We start from the raw sequence: 16,976 nt of genomic DNA, 5'->3' as shown, positions 1-16,976 counted from the left end.
GTTTTTACTGTACACTTTAATTTTAACAAATATATTCTGTAGTGAATCCACTGTCATGATTATATAACCCAACTGTTATTCCAGAAAGTTCCCTGATGCTCCTTTGTATTTCACTCATCCTCTTAACCGCTGTTAAGTGCAGTAAAGGAACAACTTGGTAAGTACAACTCCATCAAAATTTAAACTTCTGCTTTTCCAAAGATCAGATTACAAGAATGAAAACATAACCGAAATCCAGTCATAGAGATGGGAAGGATAGCAATTCATGTATTTGAAAAATCACGTGTATTCACAAAATGACTTTTTGATGTGTTGGCTATGATGTTGATAAACTGGCATCCTGATACACTGTTGGTGGAAATAAGTAGTACAATCACTTTGAAAAACAATGGGGCAGTTTCATAAACATTCACTTAGATTATGACCTAGCCATCCCATTCATAATACGTATTTACACAAGAGAAAGGATATGTCTATTCAAGATGTATACTCGAATGTTCCACCACCTTTATCTGTAATCACCAAATACTAGAAAGAACTCAAATATCAGCAGGTGAGTAGATGAAAACTGTATTATACTCATGTAATAGAATACTGTTCAGCAGTAAAATAAATGAACCTCAAGATAGTCATGCTGAGTTAAAGAATTCAGACCAAGAAAATATATATTGGATGATTCTATTTATATAAAACTCTAGAAAATACATGTATCAGGACAGAAAAAATGAGTGGCAGTTTGGGAAGGACAGGAATACAAAGAAGGCACACAAAGTGCAAAAGCTTGTATAAAGAAATGTGAGAGGTATGTGATAGGTATGATCACTATTGTAACTCAAGGCTATCGTCTTAAGTTAAAACTAAAATTCTGATCATAACCCAAGTTGTTCGTATGTGAGGCTGGTCATAACTCCAGGGCCTGTTGGATTTTGGCTGTGATAGAAAATACACTCAAATTAGCAAGCTGCACACTTTAAGTATGCTCAGGTTATTTTATGTCTCTTATGCCTCAATAAAGCTGTTTTTTGAAAACACAATTTGTTGGGTGGTATATAAACAGAGCTTCTGACTGTAAAAACGTTAAATATCGGGCCAGGGATTTAAGCTCAGTGGTTCTGCCTCCTGCCTCACAAGCGCAAGGTCCAAAGTTCGATCTTTGGTACGAAAAGTTAAATACTTTGCTGCGTTCAATAAAAGGCTTCTATATAAATTTTTAGGTAGTATATAACATTACATTTAAGTGACTTTTTTTAAGTGACATTTTTGTAGTGTTCATTAGAATACATGTAAATATCTGTAGAATATTGCATCATGATCTGCCTCAGTGATCTCTGATTTAAAGTTACTTCTGAGACATATCAGATTTTCAACTCAAATGGGATAAAATTATCTTCACAGAAAGGTGAATATGATTTTCACCTAATTGGGCTACATGCCAGCTTATTTTTTACCTTCAATACAAGGTCTTTCTGTTTCTGGATCGAGGAAAGTAGGTCCTACAAAAACACAGAATGTGTAAACCAATATTTACTCAAAATGATACTTCAATAGGCAAGGCTAATAGGTAAGGACAAGACAAAGGAGAGCAGAGTATTTAACCCATATAGAATTATAGTACAGAATAATTTTTATGATATCCTAGAAATTGCCAATCAGCTAACATTCAAAATTAGGCAGAATTGTCTGATACTTCAAAGTAAAACAAAACGTAAGAAAAGTCCTTTCTGAGGTGGCCATTTTAGGAAAAGAAACAGAAAGAAAAGTGTAGCTAAACACAATAGCAGCCTCCCTCCTTTACAGTAATGAGGAATTTATCAGAAATACTACCTGACAAATCAAGATGACTAAACATGAATGCATCAGTGGAACCTTGGCATCTTAAAATATGCTCTTGGGCTTACATTGTGGTTGTCTTTGTTGTACTGTTTTTCTTCAAGCGAAAGTCACCAGTTTTATTATTAGTTAACATTGAGGCTAGCCTATCTCAATTTTTTTGTTTGTTGAAACACAGTCTCACTATGTAGTCCAGGCTGGCCTTCCACTCCGTGATCCTCATGCATCAGCCTCCCAAGTGCTAGGATTACATGGGTGTGCCACCTCACCCAGCTTAGCTCACCTCAATTTTAAAGCTAAATAAAAATAAAACTATCCTTCAACTCTCACATGCAATTTAAATTGGGCTGTTGATAAATTATACAATATGAAAAATTAGTCCAAGAACATGGAAAAAGAAGTTGATACTAACTGGAAAAGGTAAGTCATAAGACAAAAGAGTTGGAATTAGATGGCTGGAGTTTGAATCCTGATTCTCTTTATTAGTGTGCTGGTGAATATTTAACAACCAGTTCTTTAAAAAAATATTATCTCTATTTCTATTTGCCAGCCTCTATGGTAAAATATTCCCATGGTACATGCTCTGAACTACAACCTAAAATGACTGAAGGTAGAAATGGGAAAACATCGGCTCTTCTGGACTAATGCAAGCAAGTGCATGCTGGTACACTTTTGGGGGGTGCTTACTATGCAGGTCAGGCTGGCCTTCAACTATGTAGGTGAAGCTGGACTCGAACTCAGTGATTCTCCTGCTTCAGTCTCCCAAGCACTAGGATTACAGACAAGTGCCACCAAGCTAGGCTTCTAGTACTTTTTTTTTTTTTTTTTTTTTTTTTTTTTTTTTTATTTTTTTTTTTTTGCGATACCAGGGATCAAACTCAGGACCTTGAGCTTGTGAAGCAGGTTCAGCACCACTGAGCTAAATCCCCAGTCCTCCAGTACACTTCTTACTCTACTACTTAGCAGTCATGTGAACTAAGGCCAAGTCACTCACCTTCTAAGCGACAGGTGTTGCAAAATGCAGATCAAAAATGCCTACCTAAATGAACTATGAAGATTAAAGAGTATCTGGGGCAGGGATTTAGCGCAGTGGTTCTCAGAGCTGCTTGGCAAGCCCAAGGTACTGAGTTTAATCCCCAGTACCAGGGAGAGAGAGAAAAAAAAGTATCTGTAAAAGCACCTACACATTCCCTGGTATGATACATAGTGTATGAAAATTAGCTATTTTTACTCAGTATAAAGAAGTAGATATGGCTATTATCTTCAACCTCTAAAGAATATTTTTGCTTTCAACAGTTGTTAGTCATTACACGAACACACTATTTTCTAACCTCTTTACAAAGAACTTCTAGATGGAGAGCCTCCGATTTTGGGGTGATTTCTTTCCACCAGGCTTTGAACTAACAATCAAAATTTAAAGATTTAAGAAAATGTCTATAAAAATAAATTTTAAAAAAGCAAAGTTTGACTGTCATTTATTTCCCCTCCTCATTACCTTTCTTACCAATAGTGCAGAAAACCATGATAGTAGAATTTTCCCAAAGAATCTAACAGTTTAAGGCTACTTTTCTGTTTTTTTTTCTTGGTACCGGGGATTGAACTTGGGTCCTCGCGCTTGCAAGGCAGGCCACTGAACTGCTGAGCTAAATCCCCGGCCCATGTTTTGTTTTCTTTTTAAAGATCTGCAGATGAGTGGAAAGGAAGGGGAAAAGACTAATTGGTAAAGTCCAATCCAGTTGCCTTTTATTCTAGAGGTCAGCAGAGATCCTGTGAGAAACTATCTTAATTGGGATGGGCTCTAAAGAACAATTATATACTATACTTACAAACTAGAAGTGTGCGGTATATATTCAAAGAAGATCATTAAAAGTATAGAATTCAAATAGGGATTTACTGGAATATTTATACCTTCCATGGAGAAATAGTTTTCTGCAAAAGAATCAAGCTTGCCACAATCTTTCCTAAAACCATGAAAAAAAAGTCAACGGAAGTTAGGTATTCTGACTTATACAGAGGTCTTAAACTTTTTACTTCTCAAGGTGTGTCACAGTACCCTTAAGCTGCTGCCAATCAAGAAAATCGCTGAGAGAACTTATAGGCTTCCCTACCCAGTCTGTTAGCATTAGATCATGCCCTTTTCATACAATCCCATTTTGACACAATACCCACGCTTCAAGCATACCTATACAATGAATTCTCCATAAAAACCCAAAAGACAAGCTAGGGTTGGTGATGCACACCTGTAATCCCAGCACTCAGGAGGTGGACCAAGATGATTCCTGCAAGTTTAAGGCCAGCAGGGCTACATGAGTTCACAGCGAGCCTGAACTACAAAGCAAGACACTATCTATAAAGGAAGAGAGGTTGGGACTGCTTATGTAGCTCAGTAATAACGCCCTGGGTTCAATTCCTAGTAGAGCAAAAAGAAAAAAATGAGAAGTATGGAGAATTTCCATATAGCTGTAGTTCCTAGATGTCTAATCTATAAACTTTGTACCTCTCTCCCATATCTTGCTTTATATTTATTAACTTTTATACTATTTGTTATAATAAACCTGAAATTGTTCCAAAATGTGAGGCTAAGAAGGGCTTACAGACTTTGCGATTTTTGTAGTATAGTAACACCAGTTAACAATCAATGTAGCTACCATACAAACAGCACTTAGAAAATTTTTAACTGTTAGATATAAAATACATACCTATGTGCCTTTGAGGCACTTCATTCTGTTATAACATTTTACTACTAATCCTATGTTTGGAATTTACAGCATCAAATGGGATTATATCAGAGAAAAATAAATTCCCAATGTTGGTTGCCACTCTGTTATACACAAGATAACCCGTAAAGTGAATGCCAACTTAAACGCGATGGGATGTGTTTTATAGCCCACTGTGTGTGAAACAGGCAAATCAATTTTGCTACACAAGAAAGCCCATTTCAAATATCAAGACTCAAAAAAAACAGACACATAATGATGATGTATTTTATCATTTTATTAGGAATAATTCCAAATGGGTTATAAAGAAACATTATTGAGTTTGACAAGTTTTCCAAAAACTCAAGATATGTTCATCAATAAACAATAGAACATCAGCAGAACCATTATATACTGGGCAAAGAATCAGGCTGATACCAAAAGCAACATGCAACATAAAAAAGATAATATAAAGGAAGACAATCTGCCGAGTAGTAAAAAGCCGCCTCAATATGAACTCTTCCAACCCGCACAGAATCAGCTATCAAATCCAAACCACACGAAGGTAAGTTTGAACGATGGAAGCCAGGAGTTGATAATCGGGGGAAGAGATGGGTTCCTCAGCACAAGAGAGCCGAATAGTGTTTTGGAGCATGTCCCTGGCTGGTACAAGCAGTATTAGAAGGTCGTTTTGGCAAGGGATAGAAATAAATACAAATGGAATGCTACATTTTTCAATCAGCAGACTGTCCCAGGAATGATAAAGGAATCAGTAAAGTAGCAAGGGGATAACTTTAAAACATTATTTGTGTGGGCTCAAAAAACATTCAAAGTGATTTAAAGGTGACACAATAGTTATCTATGTCCAGGCATTTAGGCTTAAAAGAAGTAAAATTGAGAGAAGATACTTTTCCCCAAGGAAAACGTCTTTGAAACCAAGCATATTGCTAAATGGCAATATTGTACTTGGTAAACAATAATTGGCCACAAAATGGTGTAAAGGCTGTAATATTCTGCCCAAACCAGTCCCAGATACTGTTTAATAACCAAAATGCAAACTATTTCTGTGGTAAAGAGCCTAGACCAATTCTATCAAATGTGTCCGTGGTTAGATATCCAGTTTCACTTAACGTTTTGAAAGCTCATTTGACAGCCAGTCCAGTCCTTCATACAGACCTGTTCCTTGTGTAGCACAAGTGGCTTGAACATACCACTGTGAAGAAAGGACCAGAAAATACTTCATTAACAACATTATATAAAACTATTAAATGTTTACATCGAATGTCAGCTACAGTAATTAGCTCTGTAACCCTTACAGTCAGGTTGTTAATATCACCCTCCCAATACTTACTGTTCTGTTACGAAGAGACTGAAGACCCAATTTATCTGTCATTTCACTGATGGCCATAGCATTTGGCAAATCCTGTTTGTTTGCAAAAAGCAGCAGCACTGCATCCTGCAGCTCATCTTCCTGAAGCTGGAAATAAAAGTCAAGGCATTAACAGCTACTGAACTGGAATCCAACTGCTGTAACTGCTCAAAGCACTGCCTTTCTATAAAATGTATACCTTTCACTCAACATTAAATTCACTTTTACAGAAAATGAAACTTGAATACTCAGGCTAGGTCGAAAAGGCTAGTCATAAAAACATATACTATAACTTCATTTGAATGTTTATCAAGAATAAGTGCCCATATAAAGAGAAAAAGTAGATCAGTGGTTGTCAGTGACAAGGTGTTAAAAACAGGAGGCAAAGGGAATGAGGAGTGACTGTAATGGCTCTAAGATTTCTTTTTTCCCTTTACTTATGATTTATTGTGAATCTAGTCAGTATATTCTATTTTTGTTTTTGCAAATCCTTTATTGGTACATTTCAGATATACATAATGTAACACTGATCGTAGGGAATTTATACTAATACATGATATATCTTGCTTCATCTTTCTTCCCACATCACCCTCCCTTATGTAAAAAATAATTGTTTCAATTTTTCCTTCTTTTTTCTTGTCACATCTTTCCTCCGCCCTCCCTTGTCCCCCTTCTCATCTGAACATTTTTTCATATTTCCCAACGTCTACTATAAGATTCGTCCTTATTTCCACTTTCTGTTTCTCACATCAGAGGAATAATGCAGTATTTAAACATGTATATTCGATTTATTTCACTTAAGAGCAGGGTCTTGCTGGGCGTGGTGGCACACACCTGTAATCCCAACACTCAGGAAGCTGAGGCAGGAGGATCCCTGTGAGTTCAAGAGCAGCATGGGCTACACAGTGAGTTCCAAAACAGTCTGAACTACACAGTGAGACCCTGTCTCAAAAATCCAAAAACCAAAAACCAAAAAAACAAAAGGAGCACAGTCTCATGGAGAACAATTTTAAGATTATTTTGGAGAATGATTAAAAAAAACAATAATTTTCAAGTCACGAGTGAAATTTAGGGTATGTCATATCTCAGTAGGTGTTTACTAAACAACATTAAGTTGGGGCTGGAGATTTAGCTCAGTGGTTCCGATGCCTGCCTTGCAAGCTCAAGGACCCGAGTTCGATCCCTGGTAACAAAAAAAACTAAACGAAACAACATAAGTTGGTGGTACTTGACAAAAAGCCACACTGACTGACTTACAAACACAGACAAATGGCTGTATTTATAAACTGCACTCTCTCAACTCCTAAGAGCAATGAATGGAAATTACAATTTCATTTTGGTAGTTTGTTTTTTTAGACAGGTTCTCACCATGTAAGTGAGACTAATCTGGAACTCACTATGTAGCCCAGGCTGGTCTCAACTCGCAGTGATCCTCCTGCCTCAGCCTCCCAAGTGCTGGGATTACAGGCGCCACCACACCTGGCAGGTAAATACTTTTTAATGGCTACAAATGTGAACCCATGACAAGGTTGCCCAGCAGTTTTTCTCTTTTCAGGATTCTGAACACTATGAATACATAAAAACATAAATCAGGATAAATGATTTATGAATCATTTACAATAAATCATGATAAATAGCACGGCTTAAATGCCACTGTCAGCCCAAGTGCCTGTACTTTCAGACAGAAGAATTCTTTACCTGGGTTGTTACTACAAAATATTTCTGAAGTAATTATAGGCAAAGCACAGAGAAAATCAATCCCAATGACTGAGGAACAAGGTAACTTAACCAGAATCCCTAAGTCAAAACTGAATAAGTGTAGGTTTTATTTTATTTATTTATTTGGTACGAGGGATCAAACTCGGATCCTTGCTGCTTGCAAGGCAGCTAACAGAACCACTAAGCTAAATCCCTGGCCCTAGGTAATTTTATATCTGTGAACTAAGACACAGGACTAAATCAGGCATCCTTAACCACAGCCGAGCATCAAAACCAAACATGGACCATGCTGAAAAAAACTGCACCTTCTCAACTTAACCAAAGTAGCTACTCTTCTGTTTTTAAAAAGCTCTCTTTAAAGTGGCTGGGAATTTAGCTCAGTGACAGAGTACATGCTTAGCATACCTAAGGTTCAGTTTGTAGCACAAGATTAATAAATGAATAGCTGTACAGGAGATTTTTGGATTCATTCTTAAGCTAAATAATGTCATTCCTTAACTTTTTTCCTCTTAAAAAAAGTACCAAAATCACCAATACTACCATCACACAGTAACACACATTTTGAAAATGATAAATTTAAAGTATTACCATATTACCATATTCTTACCATATTCTGCAGTACGGTTGCTCCTTCCTGAATTCTTTCACGATCATTGCTATCAACCACAAAAATAAGACCCTGGGGAAAAACAGTTTCAATAAATTCCAATGATTATGTATTATAACAATTACACTTAAGGAGGGAAAAAAAATACAAACTCATTTACCAAAGGCGTAAAGGGTTAGACAGAAAATGTCCTCCCCCCGACCCCGCATACCAGAGATTGAACTCAGGATCTTGCGCTTCTGAGGCAGGCAAGGCACCACTCAACTAAATCCCCGGTGCTGAAAATGTGTTATTAAAAAGAAAACTCATGGGCCAGGGATTTAGCTCAGCGGTTCAGTGGCCTACCTTGCAAGTAAGTGCAAGGACCCAAGTTCAATCCCCGGTACCAAAAAAAAAAAAAAGAAAAGAAAAGAAAAGAAAACTCATAAACCAGGTGTGGTGGTACACGGCTGTAATCCCAGCACTCAGGAGGCTGAGGGAGGAGGATCACTGTGAGTTCAAGACCAGCATGAGCTACATAGTGAGTTCCAGGTCAGTCTCAACTATATAATGAGACCCTGTCTCAAAAAACCAAAAACAAAAAGAAAGGAAGAAAACTCAGGACTTAAATACTAAAGACATATTTGGGCACTATTTGGAATTACTTTTCTAAGCAAGGTTAAGTATAATAAATTTTACCACTACTCTTTTATCTAGCATATTTAAAGCATAGGTAGCAAAATAGCCACAAAGTGAGGATGAAGAGAAAAATAAAATGAGTACCTCAAAGAATCATGAATTTATGTGAATTACTTATTACAAAGCATGCACAAAGTGTAAAAAGAAAGGAGAAAGGATGGAGGGACAGGAGAAATCACACCAGTTTTTATACACACCACCTATTTATAAATGTCTCCCTGTAGAAAACAAAACAAACAAAACCAATTTTGCTCCAGAATATTGCCTATACTCAGGAAGACACGTAAGTAAAATAGAGCATAAAAGCTTCAAGGTTCACTTGATTAAATAAAAAATGTTAAGAAAAGGGAAAGCAATAATATTTTTTAAAATATTCAAACATTAGAATTCTGTATTACAGCTGCAGATTTAGCTCAGTGGCACCGTGCATGCGTCACAGGCACAAGGTCTTAAACTAAGATGTCTATAATATCTTTCAAGTGACAAACTGAAATTCTCAGGTAGAAAGCAAGAATAGATTTTTTGCCCCCAGTACCGGGGATCAGACTCAGGACCTTGCACTTACCGTGCAGGTGCAGCACCATGGTGGCAAATACCCAGCCCAATGACAGAATAATGTTATAGCTTTGTTAAAAATCTTTTCCTGTTAAAGTGATGATTATTTTATGCTTTTTCCCACAACCCTGACTCCTATTTGTGATCACAACACACTGTCTTGCGGTTTTGCTATTTTTATATAAGTGCACTAAGGAAAGGTACTCTCCTTCGTTTTCTGTTTATTCCTCAGCATCACCATAGCACAGAGCTCACCAGGGCACCTAACACTTAACCTTTGGTCATTAAATGACATCGTTTCCTTTATATACCGTGATGGCTTAGATCTGGAATGCTCCCCAGAACCTCATGTGTTCAGAGGTGGGGCTTTTGGAAAGTGACTGGACCATGGGGACTTATACCCACTAGTGGATTCATCCACTGGCAACTCCACACCTGAATGTATTGTTGGGTTGGGGTCTGGTCAGCAAGAGTGAGACCTAGAAGAGTCTATCTATCTTCCTCCCGGGTTCCTTCCATGGGTCCCTCTGCTTGCTGGCAGCCATGGTGTAAGCAGATTTTCTGTGCCAAGATTCCATCATGCCTTTTCTGACTGACAGCCAGCCTACCACAGACTGAAAAGCTGACCTAAAATAAACCTCCCTCCTTTGCATTGTGGGGGTCAGGTACTGTGTACCAGCCATGAGAAAATAACTAAGACAAAAATTCCCAAATCTAGTTCCTCTAGCTGTGTGAGAAACTATTATTTAAACATCATACCCTTTGGAAACATTTTCAGTGCTTTTTTAGCCAAAAGAGCATCATGGAAAAAGACCCAAATTCAAACCTCAGCACTACTTGTTGTATATTTACTTTTCTTTTTTCTTTTTATTTTTTTTTCTTTCTTTCTGCTACCAGGATTGAACTCAGGATGTTGTGCTTGTGAGACAGGCGGTGTAACCACTGAGCTAAATACCCGGCTCTACATTACTTTTCTTTGGCATGCCTCTGAAATGAAAATATGATATTTATAAGCCTGTTAAAATTAAATGTAAGTACAAAGGGATATAAGGAGCTGTCCTTCATGGAGATTTCAAAGATCTATGGTGGTTGGCTTACTGCGCGTACTTAATACATCTGTCTCCCTCTTTGACTTCCTATCTCAAAATCTATTATTTATTTTAGAATTATTCTTAAGAAGGGTCGTAACTCATATATATGCAATGTTTCAAGTGATAAGAGAATGAGCATAACACAGCAAAAAGTGCCTATAATATCATTCACACTAACCGTTCCTTAAAAATAAGTCAACTTCAGTGGTACATTGAAACTGATGAGCAAACAGAATTAGGACCAGGTTCAAGAGAGAACTCTGATCTTGGAATCATGCTAAACAAGTTCCGTTTTCTAATATGTAAAATATATTCTCTAGAACACTAGCTCTCAATGGGATGAAATTTTGTCCCTAAGATATACTTTGCAAGTGTAGAGACATTTTTACTTGCTATAGATCATTTGTGAGGAGCTGCTATTGGCATCTGGTGGATAGAGGACAGAGATGCTATTAGACACTCAACAATGTAAGAGAACCCTTCTTACGGCTCAAAAATGTGAACAGTGCTGCTGTTTTAAAAGATCCCTGGCCAGCAACCTGAGCAGCACTAGAGAACTTGCCAGAAATACAGAATCTCAGGCCTTGGCCAGCCTTGGACAAACATCGAGGTGATTCCTGCCCTGCACACATTAAGTGTGACAAACACGAATGAAGCTTGGCTTATGTGCTCAAGAGATTTTGATTCAAGAGGTCTTCAGCTATGAATGGGGATCTGGGGTTTTTAAAGGTCCCCGGGTTATTGTAATATTCAGTCAATCAATACGCAGAACCCTTAGTCTCTTCTATTCCAACGTATGTACTCTACAAACTAACAAAAGTGTTATCTTACAAGTCAACACAGCAGATTCACCTTCATTATTTTCAATAAACACAACTAGGCTAAAGGGAGGCCTAGAACTGTCCCACATTCGTTACTAATTACCATAACAGAAAGCTATACACACCTTAACTATCTCAAGAGCCAAAAGAACTACCAATGAGAGAAACCTAATTCACTCGGGGACACATCTGCAGCAGTACCATTTCATCTTTCAAAATCTTACTGGAAGGGCTATGGAATGCTGCAACAACTTGGCTCTCAAAGGCATGACCGAGAGTGAGCTACCGAACATGGGAGCAGTGACAAGAATGCCAGCTCATACAGTAAATACCAACATCCAAGCGAGCATTCCAGATTAAAAAACATTTGCAGACTGAAACCATAAAAAAATGTGATAAAAATCTGTAGCATTCCTTACCTGGGTATTCTGGAAGTAATGCCTCCAGAGGGGCCTGATTTTATCTTGACCACCAACATCCCACACTGTGAAACAAATGTTCTTATACTCTACTGTTTCCACATTAAAACCTACAAGGAAAAACAAAAATGACTGCTATGCACAACACTGCATCACTGAAATGACAACGTCCTTTATTTTCTTTAGAATAGCTTTTTAAAACTCCTATTCAGATAAGTGGGAAGCTTTAAAAACATAGCATTAAGTAACTGTTTTCATTATACTATAAAGTAAATTCATCTATAAACTTTCTTACCAATGGTAGGAATGGTGGTGACTATCTCCCCTAACTTGAGTTTATACAGAATGGTCGTCTTGCCAGCAGCATCCAATCCAACTACAAGAAGACATTACATATTTTAAATTTTCATCAAAAACACACAAAGAAATATAAAGAAACTTAGCATCAGAAAGTAAAAGTCGGGGTGAGGTGTGGTGGCGCATGCCTGTAATCCCAGAACTCAGGAGGCTGAGGCAGGAGGATCGCTGTGAATTTGAGATCAGCCTGGGCTACATAGTGAGTTCTAGCTCAGTCTCAACTACATAGTGAGACCCTGTCTCAAAAAAAACAGAAAAAAAAAAAAATTTTTTTTTTTTCTTTGGAAACCCAAAGCCTGCTATGCTATGTCTTCTTTTCATATGCCCTCTAATCAAACTTTCTTCACGGGCTGGGAATTTGGCTCAGTGGTGCCACCACCTGCCTCACAAGCACAAGGTCCTGAGTTTGATTCCCAGCACCAAAACAAAACAAAACAAAAACAAACCTTCTTCTCCCAGCCACCTCTACTGAGATGCAGGTTTCTTCTCTCTGAAATACCGTAGCACATACTACAGGCCCTCATTCATGGGGGTGAGAAAAGCCAACTGCTACACAATGTGATTTATTTTTTGAATATGGAACAGTACCAAAAGATCAGCATCATCAACAAAAACTACAAAAAATCAGAAAATAGAACTTTTAAAAAATACACAAAGTAACTACCATAAAGTTTTAAAAATTCAGGAATGACAAAGGGAAAGGACACACAAAGCAACCAGATCTTTTAAGTTTCCTATAAAGCTATGTCTAATGAGGATCTAAGACCTCTTTAGGGTTTTCTTTTCTTTTTCTTTCTTTCCTTCCTTCCTTCTTCCTTTTTTTTTTTGTGGTACCATGGATTGAACTCAGGAACTTGTGCTAGTAAGGCAGGGTAGTACAACTGAGTAAATCCCCTTCCTTCTGTTCAACCACTTTTCCCCTTTCTTTACAACAGCTTTGTTTCTATTTTTAAAATTTTTTTCTTTTCCCTTTGTTCCTTCCCTTTGCCCTGCTCCCTTCTTCCCTTTCCCATTTGAACACTTTTTTTTTCCTAATTCCCAATATTTATCACGGTTTTGCACTTTCGTTTTCTTACAAAAGTGAAGCAATGCAGTATTTAAACCTGTGTGTCTAATTTATTTCACTTAAAAGTATGGTCTCAAGGTGCATCCATTTACCTAAAAATGTCTCGAATTTATCCTTCTCCATGGGAGAGTGGTACTCCACCTTTTATAAAACCACATTTTCTTTATCCGTGCATCTGGGCTGTTCCTAAGATTTAGCTATTACAAATTGTGCTGTTGTAAACATGGTTGTGCATATTATACTTAACATATCAAGCAGGGTAATACCTGAGTCAAATAGAACCTCTAGTTTCAGTTTTTTGAGGAGTCTCTATACTGATTTCATACCAGCTGTACAAATTTACACTCCCACCAACAGTGAGGAAGAGTTCTTTTTTCCCACAGCCTGGACAACGTTTGTGACTGACTGATTTACTGATGATAGCCATTCTTTCTGGAGTGTGATAGAATACATTTGGTAAATCCCCAAAAATATACCCCTGGAACAAAAATGATGTTTGCCATCACTAAGAAGGGAGAAAGTTAAGACTTAATAGTTTACCTCAAAAAAAGCTACTAATGAGGAACAGTAACTGTCCTATTTATTATGGGACAGAAATGTCTTGTTTTATATGTAACATAATTCAGCTAACCCACCAGAATTCAGCTCTTGAATGACTGACAGAATATTTCTGCTAAAGTCCAGATTTAAATAAAATCGGCTTGTAGTTAAATGAGGGGGAAAAAAGGACGTAAAACTATCACAACCACCAGTTTAAATTAACAAAAATCTTCTAAAGAGTTGAGAATAAATGACAAAATTGTTGACACTGAAATGACAAAATTACAAGTAAAAGTGTTTCACATGACGCCTAAATTTCATAAGGCACTTTTAATCAAGATTAAAAATTACATAAAATGGATTTATAAAACACTGTAGGAGTCTGGGGATGTAACTCAGCAACATCGCACCTGCCCAGCAAGCATGAGGTCCTGAGTCCAATCCCCAGTACAAAAGAAAAAAAAAAAAAGGAGGGAAGGGGGCTTGAAGGGGTAAAATAAAATTAATTAAAAAAAAAAAAAGAAAACCATACTAGGGGGCTGGGGATTTAACTCAGTGGTGCTGCCACCTGCCTGCCACACAAGTACAAGGTCCTGAGTTCAATCTCCTGAACCAAAAAAATAAAAAAACATGGGTCAGGGATTTAGCTCAGTGGTTCCACCGCCTGCTTTGCAAGTGCAAGGTTCTGACTTCACTCCCTGGTACCAAAAATAAATAAATAAACAAACATTCCAGGAAAAGATGTGAAATACCACTCTTGTGCTTCAAGCCTGAGTAAAATATTGGAAAAATTTAAAAACTCTGATCCTTCCTCTTGAACTTCTCTGGGCCCAAACTAGTGACAGTACAGGACTACACCAGCATTAGCTAACTTTTATACGGTAATACTTTATCGGTTTTTCAACAGGCAAAACCTCAAAAATTCTGGGGCTGAGGATTTTTAATTCAGTGGCGCTGGGCCTGCCTCGCAAGCCACAAGGTCCTGACTTCCATCTCCTGTACAAGAAAGAAAAGAAAAGAAAAGAAAAGAAAAGAAAGAAAGAAAGAAAGAAAGAAAGAAAGAAAGAAAGAAAGAAAGAAAGAAAGAAAGAAAGAAAGAAAGAAAGAAAGAAAGAAAGAAAAAATAAATAAATAATTCAAAGTAAAGAGGTTACAATAAACTCCTGCAGAGTACATTAGTATATTCAAACATAAACAAAATTTAGGAATTTATTTACCAAAATTACATCTTAACATGGACCAAGACAAGGAGACCTAACTTAAGATACTGTAGGTCTTCTGCTTTCTAACTCTTGCTACATGCGAAACCTGCGGTGTAAACTAGATGTCCCTGAATTTAAACTCGGTATCATTCACATGAGTAATTTCCTCTTATAATTCCCACATAACTTCTACAAATCAAGAATCCATAAAATCTTAAATTTGATACAATCTGTTGGCTTTCTATTTTTATTAATTTTTTTTTTTTTTTTTTTGGTACTGGGATCGAACTTGTGCGCTTGAGCTTGCGAGGTAGGCAGCGGAACCACTGAGGCAAATCCCCGGCCCGGCTTTCTATTTTTAATTACAATAAACTACCAGTCCCATCTTCCAACACCTGTTTAAATTACTTGAACTTTTGGGAAAGCAGCCAGAACAGGAATTATATGCACATCACCTCCACTGCAACAGGCAAATGAGACACATTAGGTACCTTCTCTCTTTTCTTTCTCTCCCTACCCTCTGACAGTGAAGACCACTTTTTAAAAAAAAAATCTACCTTCGAATAGACCTTATAAACAAACACCTTTGTAGTTACTCTTTAACAAAGCTACCCTAAAATTTAGTATCATGATGGTCATCTCACATATTGAAAATGTATCGGGTTTTTAGTATATGTGTTGCAGAAGCAAGCATTGTCTCAGGTTTTTAAAAATGTTATTTCCTAAAACTTTTTACATCAGGTCTTATGCCAGATGGACAAACCCTAATTTGAAATACAAATAAATCAAATATATTTTAAAAAATCTGAAAACAGCCAAAAGGATGCTGCACGTGATAAACACCAAGAGGTAAAAAAATAATTTGCGCTGGTTCCAGCGTTAATTAAAGTTTAGCATAATGACCACTGAGGATTCCGGACTAGCAAAACTTGGGCACTCCCTGGCTACTACAGTGGATCTGGTCACTTCCTGCTACGGGCAGCGCCGGCCCCTGGCGGCCGCTGGCTCACATACCAGGCTTGTGTGCAGAGTGTGCACGAAGGGGAAAGGGGGAGGAGAGAGGCCGAAGTCAGTCACTCTGTCTCCCTCCAGATGCCCACACCTAGAGAAGCCGGGATGAAGATCGCACCCCGAGAATGAGACTCTCCACTGGGTCGCTTCCCAGAGTCCGTTTCCCCCACGTCCCCACCCTAGCTTGTCCAGCTTCCTATTACATCAAGAAAGCAAGCCAAGCTCGGGAAGACCGAACCTCGCCTGGGGGTCTGAATGGGCCTCTTCGGGTGACGATCTCAGCGACCGCTCGCCCTGCGCCCCGGCCTCCCCCTTTACGGACTCTTCCCGACACCCGCCCGTCCGAGGAGAAACCGGCCTCCAGGCTGTCCGCGCAGACTCGGCCCCCCACCCCCACCCGGCCCCTCACTCACCCATCAAAATGCGCATTTGCTTCTTGCCGAAGAGGCGGGAGAAGAGCGAGGAGATCGTGAGGCCCATGGCGGCAGTGGCACTTGCGACGGGCACAAGAAGGGTTCTGGTGTGTCCCCGGCCCTTGGCCTTTTCCGCTCCCGACAAACAGCGGAGGGGAAGAGCAGACGGGAAACGCGGGAGTCCAGACGGCTCGCTGGCCGACGCTGTCCAAGAAAGCGCACACTGCAACCAGCGGGGCGAAGACCTGTTTGGCAACTGGCGCGGCAGCTTCCCGGCTCCGACTTTAAGGATCTGGGTGTGCCACGTCACGCAGCAGACAAGGCAACTCTAGCAGCGGCCCGACCCCTCCAACGCGGACAAAATCGCGTCACCACCGCTCCATTACCCAGTGCTTCCGGTGCTGCCCGAGCTACTGCGTCTGCGCACACCGGGGATTGGCCAGTTTGGCTGACGTGCAACTCTCGCCGCCGCCTCCACGTCCCGGACGTGGCTCCGCGACGCCAATGGGCAACTGGCGTACTCCGAGGCACAGGCCCATGATGCATCGCTTCGCGGCCTCCAGTCAGCCTCGAGAAGGGTCACTTCCGCTCAGGGGACTGCA

General features: G+C 38.9%; 1 protein-coding gene across 1 annotated transcript; it reads right to left on the bottom strand.

The window, feature by feature from the left end:
* Positions 1-4,809: 4,809 nt before the first annotated feature.
* On the bottom strand, positions 4,810-16,760 carry LOC104854281 (ADP-ribosylation factor 4). Its single transcript, XM_010612740.3, has 6 exons — positions 16,375-16,760; positions 12,081-12,161; positions 11,786-11,895; positions 8,222-8,293; positions 5,878-6,003; positions 4,810-5,739 (listed from the first exon to the last, which is right to left on the bottom strand). The coding sequence occupies exons 1-6, from the start codon at positions 16,439-16,441 to the stop codon at positions 5,653-5,655; spliced, it is 543 nt and encodes a 180-aa protein (XP_010611042.1). The 5' UTR covers positions 16,442-16,760; the 3' UTR covers positions 4,810-5,652.
* Positions 16,761-16,976: the final 216 nt, after the last annotated feature.

Source organism: Fukomys damarensis, unplaced genomic scaffold (assembly GCF_012274545.1).
Source record: "Fukomys damarensis isolate Sample0158 unplaced genomic scaffold, DMR_v1.0_HiC HiC_scaffold_28, whole genome shotgun sequence".
In the NCBI taxonomy this organism is placed as follows: domain Eukaryota; kingdom Metazoa; phylum Chordata; class Mammalia; order Rodentia; family Bathyergidae; genus Fukomys; species Fukomys damarensis.
The sequence above is the reverse complement of the archived record's forward strand: the minus strand, read 5'-3'. Positions and strand labels throughout refer to the sequence as shown.